Source organism: Gouania willdenowi, chromosome 14 (assembly GCF_900634775.1).
Source record: "Gouania willdenowi chromosome 14, fGouWil2.1, whole genome shotgun sequence".
In the NCBI taxonomy this organism is placed as follows: Eukaryota; Metazoa; Chordata; class Actinopteri; order Blenniiformes; family Gobiesocidae; genus Gouania; species Gouania willdenowi.
The window spans coordinates 9,629,553-9,649,170 of NC_041057.1; the positions used below are offsets into that span (position 1 = coordinate 9,629,553).

Below are 19,618 nucleotides of genomic sequence, written 5' to 3' on the forward strand. Positions count from 1 at the left end.
AAAACTCCTATTTTGAACCAAGTCATGTTGGGAAAAAAGGTTTAATCTTCTCCATGGAATAGCTTAAAATGTGATAGTCTATTATTCTTGTCCAAAGTAAGATACTGTCTATAATCTACAAGTACACGTTTTGGCTTGCTATCTGAAAATTGCTTTTGGTGTTTACCCACCCAGGGGAATACGTCATCATGACTGTCCACTTCCACCTGCAAAGAAAAATGGGTTTCTTCTTGATTCAGACCTACATTCCCTGCATTATGACCGTAATCCTTGCCCAAGTCTCATTTTGGATTAATAAGGAATCGGTTCCAGCTCGGACCGTGTTTGGTAAGTGGAGCTTTATGAGATATGTTGTCTAAATCTCAGTCATTTTCGAAATTAAAGTTAAAACTAGGGCTGGGCAAAAAAAATCGATTTAATCGATTAATCGAATTTAGATAAAATATATTTTGTAAATTCGAGTTTAAAAAAAAAAAAAATATATATATATATATTATTTATTTATTTTTTTGGAATATTTTTTTCCTCACCACAGTTTTTTCGGACTTTTTCGTGTTCTGTCCTTGTGGGTTACCGTAGCGTGATGTGAGACAGCCCTCTTTGTTTACATTTGTTTACCCTTTGAGTAGGCTATATGTGTGCCATAGGCTGAGGTATGCTGAGGTGCTAAGGGAAGAGTTTAATATTTTTTCAATTGCAATGTTATGTTATAAAATATGTAGTTATATGATTTCTTAATCAGAAAAGCTACTGTGAAGTTGCTGTTGCACTTTTGCTTAAACCTTTTTTTAGGCAAAATCGCCCAGCCCTAGGTAAAACTAAAGAAAAAGATATGCATGGCTTTTCAAGTTATGAACAAATGATTTTATTCAGTGAGAATGTTATAGATTGAAGTGTTTTCTTACTGTGCGTGATCAAAGAGAGGGTTAAAATTAGCCTATTGGTCAATCTGTTACTCACTGTTCTATTTTTCTTGTTTTCTACTGATCAATTTTAGTTTTGGCTGACATTTATTTGGCAATGGGTCAATGTAGATTTTGTAATCGGTCCAGTAAGCCATAGCAGCATGGGTGTAACCTTCCCTAAATCACAGGTCTTTAGAGTCCTTGGGGGGTCACAATTCAGCATGTGATAAATACTGTATGTCTATTTTTCTATCATTTTTTATCTCAAACCCTAATAATAAATAATAAAGTAAAACAAATAAACAACAAAAATAGAACCCATCAGGGTCAAGACAGTTCATACTGTATGCATATGCATGTTAAACATATATATACTGTAAGTGGTTCATTAATATTCAACCACATGCACATATACGTGTATTTCAACACATATCTACAGTAGTTTTAGAAGTCGACAGGCTGAAGCAAAGCTTATCTACGTTGCCATTGTCCATTATATGTATATACTGTATATATGCTGAAGCAAACCACAATTTACTACTCAATTTCCAATTTTATGGCAACAATACAATAAAAACGAAAAATCAGTCCTATCAGAGCTGTGTAATAATACACTTTTGGGTTCATTGTCCTGTATTTGTAACATCTGAAGAACAGTGTTTGAGTTTAGAACCTAAACTGATCCAAGGTCGACTTCATTTCATGTTGGTATGGAGTTTTTCCCAAAGCAAGGCCAGAATTTGCCAAATTTATGGTGACACCATAGTCCCAATATTTGTAAGTGAGGGGAAAAAGTGAGTTTGCAACGTAGGAGTTCTCTTGTGACCAACAGAGGAAGTTGGGGTCAAAATGGTTCCATTAATGAGAGGAAACTGAACAGAAATGCTTTTAATGCTGTGGCCACTTAGATACATGATGATTCAGTGGTCTCCCATGTCTCTATCCTTTCTCCACCCATTTGCACACAGCCATTCATCAAGCTGACTGACCATGTGTGACAGCTGTCCAGCTTTGTCCTGTGAGCCCTCAGATTAGGCATCTGAACCTTACTCAATTATGTCATTATTCAGAGTGATTAAAATCTAATTTACCATTGAAAAATTGTGCAGTAAACTGTAATGTAATGTAATGTCATTTTTCGTGTTTGTGTAAAACAGACAGAAATAGCGGAATTCACTGTCTGAGAAGGGAAAAAGCAATCTTAAATGGAGAAAGCAATCAATCTGACCATATTACATTTTATATAAAATTATTTAAAATTGGGCTAATTATGACAGAAATGTTGCACATGCATGTGGTGGGACAATATTACGCATTTACACACTGTTTTTCACTGGGAAACGGGTGATTTAATGTCTACAAAGTGTGAAAAGCGGACAAATATGTATTATAAATATTCTGCCCATCAATCGTTTCAAAAGCTTGCGCAAAGTGTTACGTTTTGAGCAGTGACCATGTTATCCTGTGAGTGAAAATGAACGCAGAGCTTCATCTAAACTGTGTTTTTTTTTTTTGATGTGATAAACTGGTACAAGGACGGGTTTATCTGTTGGTGTTTAACTGGTGACACATCACACCAGATAAACGCACCTCTAATCACTGGCTGCATGGGATATTTGTACAAAACGTGAGGGTAATTTACCGGTTGGCGGTAATTTAAGGATCCACTAATAATGTTTTGTGACAATGTCACACATTTCCATGGTACTGCTCCTGTTTAACGGGTGGCTACGGCTCTAGCATTGAGGCTAACGCCACTTAAGCGAATAATAATGAATTAATTATTTAATACTTATTACTTATTGTTATAATTTATAACAGGAGTTGACTCTATAGAAATTTTGAAAAGGAACATTTTATAGCTACCAGTGTACCATTGGAGTGATAAACAAAGTGCTGAAGTCAAATGCAGTTACTTTCTCACCATTGTTTGTGTTGTTGTTGAATTGTGTTCCCGTATCTTAAAATGACTTCCTCTAAGATAATATAAGTCACCCTATAACTTTCCAGTGTTGTTTATACTCTGTCTGCACTGAAGTAGAGCTGAATTAAATGTGAATAAATGTTTTCGTAATTGGTCAAACAGGGGCCAAGAGGGGAAGGATGTTTACTTGGTCCCCGTGTGAGCACTCACATTTTCTACTTCCTCACATTACATTACGCTACAGTTACCACTAACTCTAGCCCCGGGAGCTGACAGGGTGATAGACACTGAACAAAGACAGAGACGGACTAAAATAAATGGCAGAGACAAAGAGTAAAAATAGGGAAAGTGTAACAAAATGAAATTGCTTTGCATTTTAGTTTCATTTCCCTCTTTTAAAATATTTCAAGCTGCAGCTGAATGGTTATTCTCCTGCTTCTTGTAGATATTGTTGTGGTGGTGGTGGTCTGTGATTTGCTTTGGAAGGGAGCCAGTGCTTATAGCAGCCTGCACTTTGCTTTGGAGTGCATTCCAAATAATAGAGCATTGGGAAGTTAAGGCTTTATACATACTGTACATGGGAACTTAAATCACAAATCCTATTCGGCTTTTTACATTTAACCAATCTTGAGTGCAAACTAAGAATCGGGTGGGTTGTTATGTAAAGTCCTTTTCTCATGAGTTTTGAAACTTAAATACCTATAATATGATTAAAGGTCCATATCATGCTATTTTTCACCCATCTCCATTTGTTCTAAGAACCACAAAAACATAGTATTTGAGGTTTATTTTCCCAAACTCACCAGTTTTCCAGAGTTTTAGCCTCTGAAAAGTCACTTTCTGAGCAACTCTAAACAAACAGGCTGATTTGTGGCCTACTTATGCATATTCATGAGTGGGCGTGTCTATAGACGGGACACGGACTTCCTCCTCACCGCACGGTGACGTAGGGCCAGAGGACGGCCCGCCCTGCTCCCACCCACTCCGTAGCGGAGCTCATGCTGCTTTATAAACATGAGACAGAGCATGGGGGCGGGGCGTTCACCGGTACATACATAGACTGTAGAAAATACATACATAGCACTGCGCGAAGGACGCTGAAATGCTCACCTTCGTATGTGTGTCTGTTTACATGTCAATCACAGCAGAGAGCTTCCTGGAGGCGCGGCTTCTCCAGCTCAGTGCTGCGTCAAATTCGTCATCAAAGTGGGAACGTGTCATCAAATTGGATCAAGGTGTTTATGCTCACCCTGCAGTAAGAAAAGAGCAAATCACCCTCTAACTAACGATTGAGGGAATCAAGGAAAAAAACACTTTTGGCATGTGTATGAAGCCCAAATAGCACTTTATGATGTTTAAAGAACAGAAAAGTTGATTTAGTGTGACATGGGCCCTTTAAGAAAAGCTTTATCTAAGTTATGTAGCTTAGTAGTATAGCTCTCATTGTGGGTATGACATGAAGAGAAGAGAAGAAAACAAGTTGCTGTATGGAAGGGTTCCACCCTGATGGTACATTAGGCCATATGCTCTGTGCTGGATTGTCAACATCCTCTCTAAGAGCTGAAAGTCCCCTGAGTTTATGTCTTACAGACTTAATTGAGTGTGGCCTAATTTATACCTTGCTTTTTTCCTTTAAATGCACATAAATGCCCCGAGCACATCGTTTTTTATTCTGTCTTCATACTTCACCCCCTCCCCTCCTACACTTTTCCTTTCTTTCTTTCTTTTTTTTTTTATTTTTTGTGTGACTCTCCTCCTACCCTGACAGGCATTCTTTCCATTCCTGCGTCCTTTGAGTGAGACCGTCAGCGTCAGTTTGAGGAGGCTGTGTTTTACAGTTGTTAGCTTTCACCGCGGAAGTGCTGTGCAGGAAATGCTTTAGAGACATTAGGAGATGCATTAAAATCCACATAAGTTTCTACACTGCTAATGAAATGTGCACTGCTATAGTATACATTTGGTAAAAGCATGAGCAGAAATCTTCAATGGCTACCCCCACCCCCCACCTGCTTCTGCTGGATGAAAGTGAATCAGACGTCTACTTTGTTAATGGGCTATTAAAAAAGATGTCCGTACAGTCAGCAACTTCATCTGACTTAATAAGGATAGAATCTCGTCTAGGCAGAGGGATGTTTTGACATTATGAAAAGGGAAGGCTTTTAAAGTAAAAAAAAATACAGTTTATCACTGTATATATATACTGTATATATTAAAGTTGAGGTTTTGAGTTGAAAAGCAACAATTAAAACATCAAATTTCCTTTCTTTATCAAGGTATGACTGAAACCTGACAAAAGAAAGGTTTTTGTCAGACTCTGATTTCCCCAGTTAGTTTCCAATAGCCATTTTCAAATGTCACTCCATTGTCAACTAAAAGAAACAGTTATAACTCTCATGGAGAGAATGTTGTGAGTGTAACTTCTGCAGATATCCCTTGAAAAAGAGGTTTTTAACTTCAATGGGACTTTTCCCGAATAAATAAAGGTTAAATTTAAAAAAATGGTAATTCTATTTTTAGTGAAAAGTGTTAATCTTCATATGCACTCATTCCCTTCCCTCCTGATGCTTCAGTAGTTTAATTTACAGCTGATTTTGTGTAAACCAACATCAAATGAGTAGCATTAGACAGCGTTTTTCCATCTGGTCATCAGACCGGATGTGGTTTTTTTTTCTGCACTATTGACAGATTATAGTCAGTCCCAGCATGCCAGTGCAAGGGCACAGGTTATTCTGCTTATATCCAGATTAGCATTCCCTCAAATCACATTTTGGCGAACTGAAATGTGCCAAAAATGCTGTACGGAAGTAGGGATGTCAGACACCGTGTGTCAAACTCAAGGCCCGGGGGGCAAATCTGTCCCTCTAGAGCATCAGATTCGGCCCACTTGAGAAAGTAAAAATGATAGAAAAAACATGCAACATTTTGTAAATTCCCAACAACTTCAGTTGTGTATATACTGTATATATCCCCTCCAAATACAAAAAATCAATTAAAATCCACAGTATTTGTAGAGCTCAGTTGGTAACACTTTATTTGAAGTTTTATACATAAAGGCTGACATTATATTTTCATTATGACATGACATCTGTCATGAATAAGGTGTCATCAAGACTGTCATTAACCCCAACCCTAATCCTGCCTAACCCAAAAATGCCAACATAGCTCCAAAGGTGTCATAAGTTAGTGAACAACACTTAATGACAGCCTTCATGATACCTTATTTACTATTTTACTCATGATTTTAGATGTTTTTACTGCTTAAATGTTTCTTTTTTTTTTTTTTTTTTTTGCTGCTGATTTTAAGGTTCTTATTGATTTTTTAAAGCTGTGGAATGTTTTCTGTTGTACTTTTTGATCATGTAAAGCACTCAATGCCTTGTGTATGACATGCGCTATACAAATACATTTGCCTTATTTATTCACCTTGCCTTGTTCATGCTAATGACAGCGTAATGTCAGCCTTATGTATAAAACTTCAAGTGAAGTGTTACCGCTTAGTTTTTAAGTTTTTATATCACATGACGACAGTAATTTTGAATCGAAAATTGTTAAAGGAACTCTGCATTCTTCCAAAATCTGGCAAATTTTCCTGAAATTATTCCACAAAATTTCCCCAAAATCAGGGAGATTCATATGAGGATCCTGCAGGGACTGATATATGTATATACTTTATAAATTATGTATCATTTATGCGTGAAAGTGCAAACCAGGATACACTGATGCTGAATTTGCTCTTTTTCCCACCTAAAATCTGTGGCCCACCTAAGGTCAAACTGGTCTGTATTTTTGGCCTCTTAACTAAAATGAATTTGATACACAGTACAATTGTAAAGATTTTACCCTAATGAATTACACTTAATTGCATTTTGTTCCGTGATAAATGAAGTCTCGTCTGCTCCCTGTTGGTAGGCATCACTACAGTCTTGACTATGACGACGCTCAGCATCAGCGCCCGCCACTCTCTCCCTAAAGTCTCCTACGCCACAGCAATGGACTGGTTTATTGCCGTCTGCTTTGCCTTCGTCTTCTCCGCTCTGATTGAGTTTGCAGCAGTCAACTACTTCTCCACACTACAGGCCAACAGAGAGCTACGCAAAGCAGCAGCGATGAAAGCTGCAGCTCAGGAGGCTGCAGCTGCAGCAGCCGCTCCATCGGCAGCCACAGGGAACGATGGAGAAGTTTCAGTAAGTCTTATTCTGTTTCACGCTTGGGTTTGCATGACATGTTCTCACACTGACAAAGACACTTAAAGCTGAGAAGTTCAACACTGACAGGAAAGTCATGAGAGTGTCATGTAGAAAAAATATAATAATAGATAGAGGTGGATAAAGTTCTTGCCTTCTAGTTTTGCAACTTTTATTTTCATATAATATCACGGCTGAAGCATGTATTCCCAAGTAGAACAGAGCTCAGCATAATCGCCCACCCTCTATATTTTGCAAAACACATTGCTGACATTGCTGATGGATAAAACGTTGCAAGTTGGCTATATTTAAAAGCAATATACACTATACTTTTAAAACCTATTCAACATCAGCACATGAAGCAAAACATCTATTCAATATGGATGTCCCAATACAACTTTTTCATTTTCGATATGATACCGATATTGCAGCCTTGTGTATCGGCCGATGCCGATATTGATCCAATATCATCATGAATCATACATACTTTTATTACTTTTTTTCTCTTTAATAAAATAATAATTACTTGTTTTTTAGTGTGGAATGTTAGAAAAGGATCAATCAAGTGATGTTACTCAAACAGAGAACAATAGTCAGCAACAGTAGGTATGAGAAAAACTGACCCATTTATTATTAACCAATTGGTTACATACATTTTAACCTTCAACATCTTATCTACAGTTTTCTACAATTAAATAAAATAAATAAAAAATGAATTGAAAAAAAAAAAAATCGAAAATTTGATGTTCATTTTCAGGCTGATATCGGACCCATATTCGATATCGATATCGGATCAGGACACCCCTACTATTCAACCCCATGTATGTTAGGAACATGTGAGCAAAATCACCTTTTTTCTTGAATGATATAAAAGTTACTTATGATAATAGCTTTTTTAATCCCATAGATTCTGATCTGTAACATTTTTCATGCAGTGACTGATTGTGTTTCTTTAAACCAGGGTTTATTTTTCAAGGGAAATTAGATCACTTTTGTAAAATAGTTGAAGTAGTAGCAAAACGTGTCAATGGAGCCTGTGTGCAACAGGCTGGTATTCACATCTGTGTGTTTTTCATACACCTTCCTTTTTGGTTGTGATTATCCCTCATTCTTAGTCATTTTTGTTATTTGTGCTGTATTGGCATCACATTAAAGCATAGCATGAAATGAATAGAAACAGATGGCGAACATAGATGACTTATAGAAAAACAAGGGTGAATAAAATAAATGCAAAGCTAGTATGTGCTTTTAAAACTGCATCTTTACACCTCATTTTGGATTATGTATTTCATATAAACACGATGTTAATGCTAGCTGTTTATTACCCATTGACTAACTAATACATCTGATATCACACCCCTATTATTGCCAGATTGTCCTGTTTCCAGGATTTAGATGCACATTATGCACACATAACCATCACATCCATTTGATGCAATAAAGACTCAAAGAACACTACGAATAATTTAGTTAGAATGGTTTGATGGGTTCAGATTTACGAAGGCTGACTTTGGTGATGATGAGAAGTAATTTGGTTGTGGAAGTTTTGCCCTAGCCCGGATTTTGAGATTCATGTTTCGTTGTGGGTTAGTGGTGAGTTGCTAGAGTTGCTAAGATAGATCAGTTTGTCATCGGTATAGCAGTGCAAGTCAAGGTTTAAGATGCTGGTAATGGGACCTACAGGGAATGGGTAACAGAAGAAGAACAGTGGACCAAGGACAGAGCTCCGCATGACGGGGGCAGGGGAAGAGGTTTGGCAGGAAAAGGAGAGGATTCGATGTCTGTTGGTCAGAACGTACTGATTTTAGAAGAGTGATGACACAACTATGCAGACGCTTGTCATCTTTAGGTAATAAGCACAGGAAATACTGGAAATTCTTAACACCTAATGCAACGGGTGTGATGGGCTTCTACTATAAGTGTTGTATTGTGTATTTGTGCTCACATGTTCACTGAAAGCAAACAGGGAAAGTGAAGCTCAGTTCCTGCTGAGATATGCTGCAGATGGCAGGGTCGGAACTTGGCATCCACTGCAAGAATTCACTGCCCCCTAACTGCTTTGTGGTAGCGGTCCAGAATAACGACAGTGCAGGTAAAAGTTGTATTATCATGGAATACGTTAGGCTATCCAAATAAACAAAACTAATTATGATGACATAATGCTGTTTACCTTATCTGTCCATAGCAACAATTTCATCTAAAGCCTCGGACTCTAATAATTGTTTTGATGATGGAAATGCATCAACGTTAAGGGTGGCTATTTTTGAAAGAACTGCTGAGGCAAAACAAGCTTAAAATAACTACAATTAGTACACTCTCAAAGTAAATGCAGCGTATTATAATAATAGTACTATATGGTATATTGGTTAGTAGGGATGTAACGATTAATCGTAAGGCAGTTAAAAATCGATTCATAGGTACCACGGTTCACATCGATGCTCTGAAAATTGAATCGCAGTACTTCTCTTAAACAGCAGATATATATTATATTAATAATATATATATTAATCCTTCCAGAAGCGGACGTAACGGGCGGAATCTGCTACTATTTTCTTTCTGGCCGCCATTTACTGTTAAACATGCTCATAAATGATTCTTTACTCCTTTTGCACCGAAAGAATAGTTGTAATATTACGTGAATATCTGTAAAAGTCACGTTTTTCTATTAGCTCTGTCTGCTAGCATAGCTTCTGTTCTTCACTGGTGGAATAACTGCATGCCAACCGACCACTGGGTTACCAGCGCCCTCTGCTGGTCTAAACAAATATCTGACGTAAATACAGTAAAATGACTGTTTTTTTTTTTTTGTTTTTTTTAAAGTCCAATTGTTAAGGCACAAAATACATTTTCAGTTGCACTTTTAAAAAGAAAAAGAACTATTATGCAGTTTTGAATTGTTTACTATAGAACCAGAATTTAAATTAATAGGTTTCTTCTTCATTTGTATTATTCCTTTATGTATTTCATTCAAGATTTATTTTTAGTTAAATTGCATCATTTTGCATAGTTTATCAAGGGATTCTTTTGACAATGAAAAATAAAAGGAAAATAGTACAGTATTTTCCCCAAAAAAATAAAGGATTATTTTTCAGTCATTTGTCAACATTCCCATTTTGTAAAATAAACCGTGAGAAAATCGTATCGTGAACCCAGTATCGTGAATCGAATCGTATCGGGAGTTGAGTGAATCGTTACATCCCTATTGGTTAGCATATCCAAAACTGAACAAACTGTTTAGGCTTTACTGCACTTGTTTTGTTTCATTGAATGTTTATGGGTTGGCTAATTTGAGATTGCATACTAACGTACTACTCATACTAAGTCTGACGTCAAAATTAGTATGTAGTGCGTTCACATTAGATAGTATAAAAAGATTGAGTACGCAAGATATGCTCGGATGTATACTATATTTGGCACGGTGGGCACACTAGTCATACAATAGCCCTATGATGCAATGTGAGTGGAATGTAAAATCATCCTGGGACTGGCTTCAAGTTAAAAATCAAACATTCCTTTTTTCTTTTTTTTTTTAAAAAAAAAAAAAGCATCTCTTCTTGTCTTCCATTAGTTTTTAACACTTTTTTTAAATAGGGCTCTTGTTTTAAAGTTAACCGGAAGTTTTGTCACTAGCACAATGGCGGATGTCGAAAAATCTCAGAAATGTCGGCATGAAATGTGTTTTCGCGAGTTTTATGGATCAAATAACCACATGTTGATATTCTACTTTGTCACTTTCTCGCTTCAAATGCTTTCAGAACTTTCAAAGGTGGCAAATCAACAGATATTTAGCCTCAGTGTGCTTCAGGTTTTTGTCGTTGTCGGTTCGACATGTATCTTTGGAAACTTCGGAGTATACTTCAGTAGGAACGGTCATCATCCTAATCATACCTATAGTATATAGTACACATATGTACTCATTGAGTTTGTTGTGTATAGTACGGAGTGTGCCATTTTAAACACAGCCAGTGACATAATGCTTACAACTCAATCTCAATACAAATAATTGTAGTTTTCACTGTACACAAACGAAAGAAAAATCATATCTAATGACATTATTGTTATTTTCCCCATTACTGCTTTGTTCCAAATGTATAGCCTACACACACATCACACACTCCTTTCTTAACTCTCTTGTGTTTTATTTTATATTTTTTTTCTGCTTAAGTCCACATTTGCACATTGAGGGGCAGATTCAAGATCTGAAATAAAGGGTGGTAAACCAATTTTGTCCCTAAATCCTTTGGTGTTGCAGTTTGCTCACCTGCTGCGAGGAACTCACTAAGATTGCAGCAATGATTAGTGCACGTGCAGAAGTGGTGGAGAACGACCTATTTAAATGAGCATTTTGCTTGTTCAATGTGGAGATGTGAGTGCACAGAAGCACACAATGACATTTGAGGAAGTTAAATTGGAGATAGATGGACTTCTCTGTCTGCTGCACAAACATTTAATGATGTAGAAAACTAAATAACCAAATACAATTTTTTTTTTTGGGGGGGGGGGGGGGGGGGGGGTTCGTCAAGTCCTGTAACTTTGCTCTGATCAGTTCAAGAAAAATAGGCAGATTTGGACAGGCACCGTCCTATTGATCTGCCATTGATCCAAGTTAATGCAGCAACACAGTCTGTTCATCAATGCGTAAATTAGGCATCTGATCAGCTGATTCAGGCCTGGCATCAACGCGACGCGAGAGTTTGACAGTCAAAACATGGAGAGAAAGACACAGAAGCTCACTGGAGCTGTGCGTCCAAAGAGACATCCATGGAGGTCCGAGCACTGGCTCTGCACGGGCGTACCGGACTCCACTATTTTAATTATTTTCTTATACTCAATAGGTTGACTGGAGCCCTTTTTTCCATCTCTGCTGTGTTTTGTGTAAACATTTACCTCAGCAGATCTCTGTGTGTGTGTTTACACCTGCTTGTCAGTTGTACTATTTTCCTGTGCTAAAACAATCACCGCAAACAGTTCTAGATTTGATGAATTGCATTACGCTCACTGCATTAATTTATTTGCATGTCCTCCTCCCATTTTTTTTGCTCCCCTTGTGAGCTCTGCTTACTATACATATCCATCAGAGGGAAACGCCCTAAATGGATTGAAAGCGCAATGCGACGTGCAGCAGCCGCACACTCCTGATTCCCTGGGGTTTGTAGGGCTTATTAGCGCGTGGAGTGACGTTTGCACACGTTTTAATACCCCTAAACCTTTAGTGAATCCGCCCCTGAATCTCCAATCTCTTTATCTTTTGCTCGCCCTCACATAACACACATCCACCTTTAATCTGCACTCATGTATCATCTATGTACACCCATAATCTGCAGCAAACTATGTTGCTTACATCCATACAATTTGCCTTTCACTCTGTACTATGTCTTGTTTATCCATCTATCTGGGGTATATCATCCATTTCTCTTAGCCTGTGTACTTTATTTGTTCCTGTATCTGTGTGGTAACCACAGAGAGTGACACGAGGCGACAGCCACTGGTTCTCTGAGCGATGTTGCGCCAGATTATGTAACAGCCATAGATTAAGGGAATATCTAGCAGATCATTGCAGGCTCGCAAGAAACAATGCAGCGAACACAAGGAAGTAGAGTTAGGGGCCTGGCCTAATGTGTTCTCTAGCAAAATGGAGCGGTGGTTTGTTTTTGTGTTGTTCACGTTGGGGTTACACAGAGAAAGAGAGAGTGGGAGGGATGCATCATGGAGAATGAATGCTTTTTACTAAATATGTAGGAGGGAAGACTCTTCATTAAGGAGAGAATTGGGAAAAAACAATGTTGTGTCACTGGGAATACAAACAACCTATTCACTGGTCACTATTTGAAATTGCAGCTTGTTGTGACCGTCCACTAAAGCCAAACAGTAACAGGAATCCCAACATGAAGTAAGAGAAATGATTCATTTAATGACACAAACATACTGTAAATGGAACCAAGCTAGAACATGGGTCCATTGTTAGCGGCATGTGTGAGTAGGTGGTGCAGTATGTGGTGCTGAACAATCCAAACGATTTGTAGGAGAAAAAGCAAAAGATAAATTAAGAAGTGATTTTTTTTTTTAAAAGGTTGGATCAACCACAGGTGCTTATGCTTAAAGATCAGGGATACAGATTGAATCAGGTCAGTTTAAGGGCAATAAATTATCAGTGTCAACAAAAGAAAAAAGTGTTGAGAGAGAGAATGGCATTTCTACTTTACTATTCATCATCATAACATTGTAGATTAATAAAGATAAAAAAAGATAAAACCGTAAAATGTTGCAACCATTTTGTAACTACATAAAAACAGTTTAAAAAACAACAACACAGTTAAATATTTCTCTGTTGATGTTTGGATACTTATTTCTCTGCAGAACCCACCTCGAATTAGTATATATTTGTTTAAATTGCAAATAATAATAATCTATCTATAAAAGCAAAAAAAAAGGTCTGTGTGTATGTGTGTTTGTGGAGCGAATATCTCCCTGACACGGTATGAGTTCGACCTGAAACTTAGTCAACGGGTTCCAAATACCACAAGTTTGTGCATATGTTATTTTGGAGTCATTTGGTGTTGTAGAAGGTTCATAACGTTCATTTTAAGATTAAGGCAGTCTCAGTAATGAGCGCGGTATTGAGCGCGCTACTTCCGGTTCCGGGTTCATGACGTCACTGTGTCGCAGTTTGTTTGGGTTTAAAAAAGAAAAGAAGGTCAATATTCAAAAGTTTTTGTACTGATAACAGTTATTTAAGTTAATATTTCATGGTTATTAAAAATTATTCCCGTGATTCAAACTTCCTTTGAATCGCGGGTCACGGACTCCACTTCTTTCTCTGCCATGCTATCGTCAGCGTCTCAAACACGGAGCTCTCTGAATAGATCATTTGAAACCGTGAGCCACTGGTGAGTCTTTTTCAGACAAGTTTCTCATTGTTTAAACCATATAACTGTCCGTGTAATTGCTCACCAACGCGCTGTTTCACTGGAGTCGGTATTGACCTCAACTCGTTCAATACTCCATCTGGAAAACTGCAGATTGCCTGCGGTGCCGCGCATGAAAGCTAAGCTCTGACCACTCGGTTCAAAGGTAAACAATGATTTTTGTTTTTTTAAAAATGACAGCCGAATTGTAGATAATACCTTAATTTACAAATTCACTCATGTAGTTTGGAGCTTTGCATTTTGTTTTGCGCAGTTTTGTTACTTTTCTGATTGGCGCTACAATGGCTATGGAGTTTGGTTGTCAATATTTCACGGGAACACACACACACACTCACCACACACAAAGTATTTATAATAAAAAATATACTAATTGAGTAAAATAAAACAAAAAACTATACAATATTTATACAAAAAGTACACAAAATGACAACAGAATAAAAATATGAAAATGAACATCAAAAAAGATTAAAAAAAAATACACAAAATGACTCCAGAATCACACTACAATGGCAACAAAAAACAATTGTACAAAAAACGCACAAAAAGACAACTGAAAGATAAAAAAATACACATAATGACTCCAAAAAACATACATTACAGAAAAATACACCAAACAACAAAAATATGAAAATGACTCAAAATACAGAAAACTTAATATTTATACAACAAATACACAAAATGACAACAGAAAAGCACAAAACTACACCAAAAAAGACTCCAGAATCACACCACAATGGCAACAAAAACAATAATTATACAAAAAATGCACAAAAACACAAATACACATAATGACTCCAAAAAACATACATAACAGAAAAATACACTAAACAAAATAAAGTGTAAAAAAACAACAGACACATTTATCATGCATACAATTAAACAATTTTTTGCACCCGCAAATATACACCTTTGTAACACTACAGAGTACTGAGTATGTACATCTCTTTGTACATCCAGCCTTCAAACACATACTCGTTTGGCCATAATTGACAACTCTACTTAAGCTCCCGCATGAATGCATACTTCCGACGGGCACTGTACTAGTAATAATAATCTGTTCTAATGGGTTTACATGTAGATGTTTCAGATTCAGAAAACTTTATTGATCCCATAGGGCAATTATTTTGTAGCAATTCTCATACAACACATTCGGTGGTCAGTACAGCAGCATCTGGATACCATATACAATAAAATAAAAAATAAATAAGAAAACATCAGAATACAATATCACTTCAAACTACACCATTTGAATTCAACAATTTAATCGCGGAGGGCACAAAAGAATTGGAAAACCGATTTGTTTTCCGTGCCAGGGCTTTAAAACAATGCCCTGAAGGCAACAAAACAAACTCCGAAAACAGAGGATGTTGGGGCTGTGCCAGGATGAATTTGGCTTTTTTCACCACAAAGAATGGAGGTCCCTCATTCTGACCCCAGTGATTTTGGAGCATGTTTTAACAATGCTCTGGAGCTTATTTTTGTCCTTCACTGACAAGCCTTGGAACCAACAAATAAAAGAAAAGGTGAGGAGGCTTTCAATAAAAGAACAATAGAAGTTATTAAGAATTGATTTGTTTACATTCAAAGAGTTAAATTTCCTCAGCAGATATGTTCTTTGTTGCCCTCGTTTTACTATCGAATCAGTGTTCAGGTCAAACTTCAATTTAAAGGCTGCTTTCTCTTCATACTCTACATATCTCTATCATATCTTGATGAGTTTAAATTCTTCATGGCGTGTCGTCATTGTTTTACCCCACTTGGTGCCCAATGACAATGAAAATCTGCTCTCGCAGAATTTTTCTTTACTGGATAAGGGAGTATATAAGTCTTTTTTTTTAACAATTGAGTGTAGATGATTAATAAGTACTATTTGATGGCTTGAAAAACTAATCATGTGACTTTCAAAGTTATTTTTTTAGTGATATTTGTACTAAAAATACCCTTTTGGATCAAATATAGGTGCAATTTTTGAAAGTTCTAAAGGTGTACAGTTATGTTTGATTTCACACCACGTGTTTCATTAGAACTCCCTTTGCTAGTGTAGATCCATTTACTTAGATGTATACTAAAATAGAAGGCGCATTTACATCTAACGCTATCACCTGTGTAATAATCATCCATGAGCATCCACTCACTTAACACCCACTCAACACCCACAGAGATGCACCTCCATGTACCGAGTGCCATATTGGTAGTGCACGGCTAGTGTAAAGTTATTTCATGTGCACGCCTACGCGTGAAGTATAAAACATCCGTAATCATGTGGAGCTCCCACCAAGCCTCCCTACGGATGGATACCCACACCCAAACCAGGTCCATTCATCCATCAGCCCATCCTCCCTGCTTCAAAGCGGGTTTGTTGAAATCTAGAGCAGTGGATAAAGAGAAGAGGAAGCTGATCCCAGTGGGATTTGACCAGAAGGAAAGCAAGCATAGCCTGTTGTCTATCAGAGCCCCAGCATATATACTTAACATTATATAGAAACAGAAATGTAGTGCACTCTGTTTTATCCCACACAGAGATACAATCTGCACTGTGATGACTTCTGAACCTGCAGCATTACAAAGCTAACAGTATTTCACTTACGGTACATACTGGGACAAGTATCGCTATTGTGTGCTTTGCACCACTGTGATCGGACAGATTGCAATACAGACCAGGATAAAATTTACCTTTCAACGCAACGGAACTATAGAGCAATGGATTTGTCAGACTGTCTTTAGTTTACATCATACATTATGCATCGCGAACTTTCTTAGCTTTTTCGTTTTAAGATGTCAATTGTTTGACATGCAATGTTTCTACTGCAGCTTTACAAATCCAATGACAGAGGTTTAGTTTTTGTTCTCATGCCATTAAAAGTAAATAATCTTTAAAATAAATGGCTTCAACAGCAATAAGCTGGTCTCAGAACACGATGGATATCCACTCATCCATCAATCAGTTGGCTACTTCATATTGGTTTCCTTTCATTTTTCAGGTTACCCCAACTATCAACCTACGGTATATGTATGCTCGTGACTTAAGTTGAGCCTGGCCGGATGGATGTGGAGGCGTGCTGTCACGGCATTGCAGCTTTAAATTCACCCATCAATCCTCTGTTCAGGATTACAGTACAATTAAGTCGATCCCAGATTTGTTAGATTAGGGCAAGGAAGATCCAAACAGCGACATACACACTGGACAAGGAACAACTTCTTCAAGGGATAACACACCAGAGAAAAAAACCTGTCACACAAATGATTGAATGTGCTTCTGCTGAGTCTAAGATAGATAGATAGATAGATAGATAGATAGATAGATAGATAGATAGATAGATAGATAGATAGATAGATAGATAGATAGATAGAACCACCTTCAAGACACAGCTACACTTGCAAGACTACACAGCGTTCCATGATGTTTTTCCCGTGTTTACTTTTCTGTTATTTCCATACATACACACTGTATCTGATTTACAACTATTGGAGCAAGGAGCATGTGTCGAGATCACACTGGTTCACCCAAAGCTGATGAGGCATGTGATAACCATGCGTCAACACACTGAGCCTCTTTTGTTTGATATGTTTTGTTTGCTTCCTACAACTACATCAATCTTGATGAGATGGGTTGATTCAAATCACATCCAATCAAAAACAAACCATCATTGATTTCCTTTGTTAGCTGTAATTGGTTAGCACTCATTGGTATTCTAGATGTTCTCTGCACACACACGCACACAAAACTCACGTATGGTTTCATCCTCTCCACAGTCTTCAAAGAATATAGAACATTTAATGTAATGACGGTTCACAAGAAAAAAGCATAACTTCCATTATTAATATCTTTATGTCCTTTTAATCTGAATATTCTCATTTTCTCTATCTTTATGCCTTCTTTTTCCCCAAGGTGGATGCGAGCAGTGTGCTAAAAAAGAGGATGAATTCAGCTCCACTGTTTGACCGTCCTGCCAAAACTTTTCCCAACCCACCTGTCAATGCCCAAGCCTTCCTGCAGCAAGGTTCAGCAGTACCAGCCAACAGCGTCCTGACTGGCACCAGTATCATCGACAAGTACTCACGCATCCTCTTCCCTCTTTCATTCGGCGCCTTCAACTTGGTCTACTGGATCGTCTATCTCACTAAGGACACCATGGAGATGTCTAGGTGAACAGATGGCATGTTTGTTACAAGCAATTTTTCTTTTCTTTTTACTTGAAACACAGTTTCAAGTAGAGTGACTATGCTTAAAACAATTAGTAAAAAAGTAGTTTAATAAGACATTTCATTTGTAAAGGTTTTATCAAAGCATGGACTGTATAAATTGATCAAAATGTGAAAAAAACAGTTTTTAATGCATGGTTGTTTCAAGACAAATAAAATACTGGTGCTCACATTTGAAAAGGTTTATATTGATTGCTAAAAAAAAAAAACTAAATTAAATCAAAATAAAAGCCACTAGAAATTCCAATCATGTACTTGAGTGGGCACTTAGATTTTTGGTTTTAGTTTTGGGTTCAACCTGGGATAAATATAAACGTGTGTGGATTGACCTACTCACATGCAGCACAAAGGAACATTTTTTTTTGTTAATTCCATGTACTCTAGTTTTTAACTTAAAGCTGCTAATAAATCTAGGGGAGGAAACATATCAATGTACAAAATATCACAATATTTTTGTGACAATATCGGAAATCAATATATATATCTGTATTTGTGGTCATAGGTTAAAGCTGCTTGAGATAATAATAATACTTTGCAGCTCAAAAGTTTGTTTTAATCACCACTGTAAACAATCTCTTATTGACATTGTCAGAAAAGTTTTGCCCATTGCATTGTGGGATGTGGAGTCCCTTAGAGGATACATTTATAGAAGTGTTTTTACTTCATTCTTATTGGGATTACTTGTTTACTAGTTTGTTTTTGGTATTCCCCCTGATATCACCTCGCTCTTCAAGACATTACGTTTTGGCTGGATTTGGATCTTTCCGGGTATTCCTCCAAATATGCATCTGCCAATAATTTGCCACAACTTTCAATCTGTGAAAACACCAGAAATGTGTTGGAAAGTCACTTTGGCAGAGTTTTTGGGGGTAAACACAAGAAAATATGATAAGAATGAAGTAAAAACAATTCTATGCATTAATTTTCAGGACTCCACATCCCACAATGCAATATGCAAAAACTTTTCCAGCTATATGAAAAGAAGAATGTTTCCAGTGGAGATCAAGACAGCAAATTAATTTGTGCAAATTTGATTTATTAATCTACGAGGCCAACATTATGTCTTTATCTGATAAAAAAAAAAATGCATCATCCCTAGCAGCTTTAAAGCATTATCTAGTCTACCGCAATAACATACTAGTATGGAGTTTAATCTCATGTCATACTCTACAGTTGCTGTCAAAGGTTTTAAGAATGACACATACAGTATTCGTCTTCAGCAAGGAAACACGTACAGTTATGATTTCAACTCCAGCTATTAACTATTCAAAGTTATCAAAAAGTTGCGTGAAGCTACGCATGGTCCAGCAACCTACAATAGTATCCTAAAACAGGTAGGGCACATTGGACTGCTGAGGGCTGGGGTAAAGTTACTTTTTCTCTAATTAATGAGCCATTCCAATCGTATTCCGGTATCGGGAACAAATGCAACTTCACCCAACCCTCATAGAATAGTTTAGTAAAGTACAACGCCTG

At 37.2% G+C, this 19,618-nt stretch overlaps 1 protein-coding gene across 1 annotated transcript in view; it reads left to right on the forward strand.

Annotated features, from left to right (window-relative positions):
- The window catches only part of gabra6b (gamma-aminobutyric acid type A receptor subunit alpha6b), a 39,133-nt gene that overhangs the window by 4,982 nt on the left and 14,533 nt on the right, over positions 1 to 19,618 (forward strand). The window contains exons 7-9 of the mRNA XM_028467397.1: positions 175 to 327; positions 6,739 to 7,013; positions 17,829 to 18,085. Of these exons, the coding sequence (XP_028323198.1) occupies positions 175 to 327; positions 6,739 to 7,013; positions 17,829 to 18,085 (685 nt within the window). The remainder of the gene's footprint in view (positions 1 to 174; positions 328 to 6,738; positions 7,014 to 17,828; positions 18,086 to 19,618) is intronic.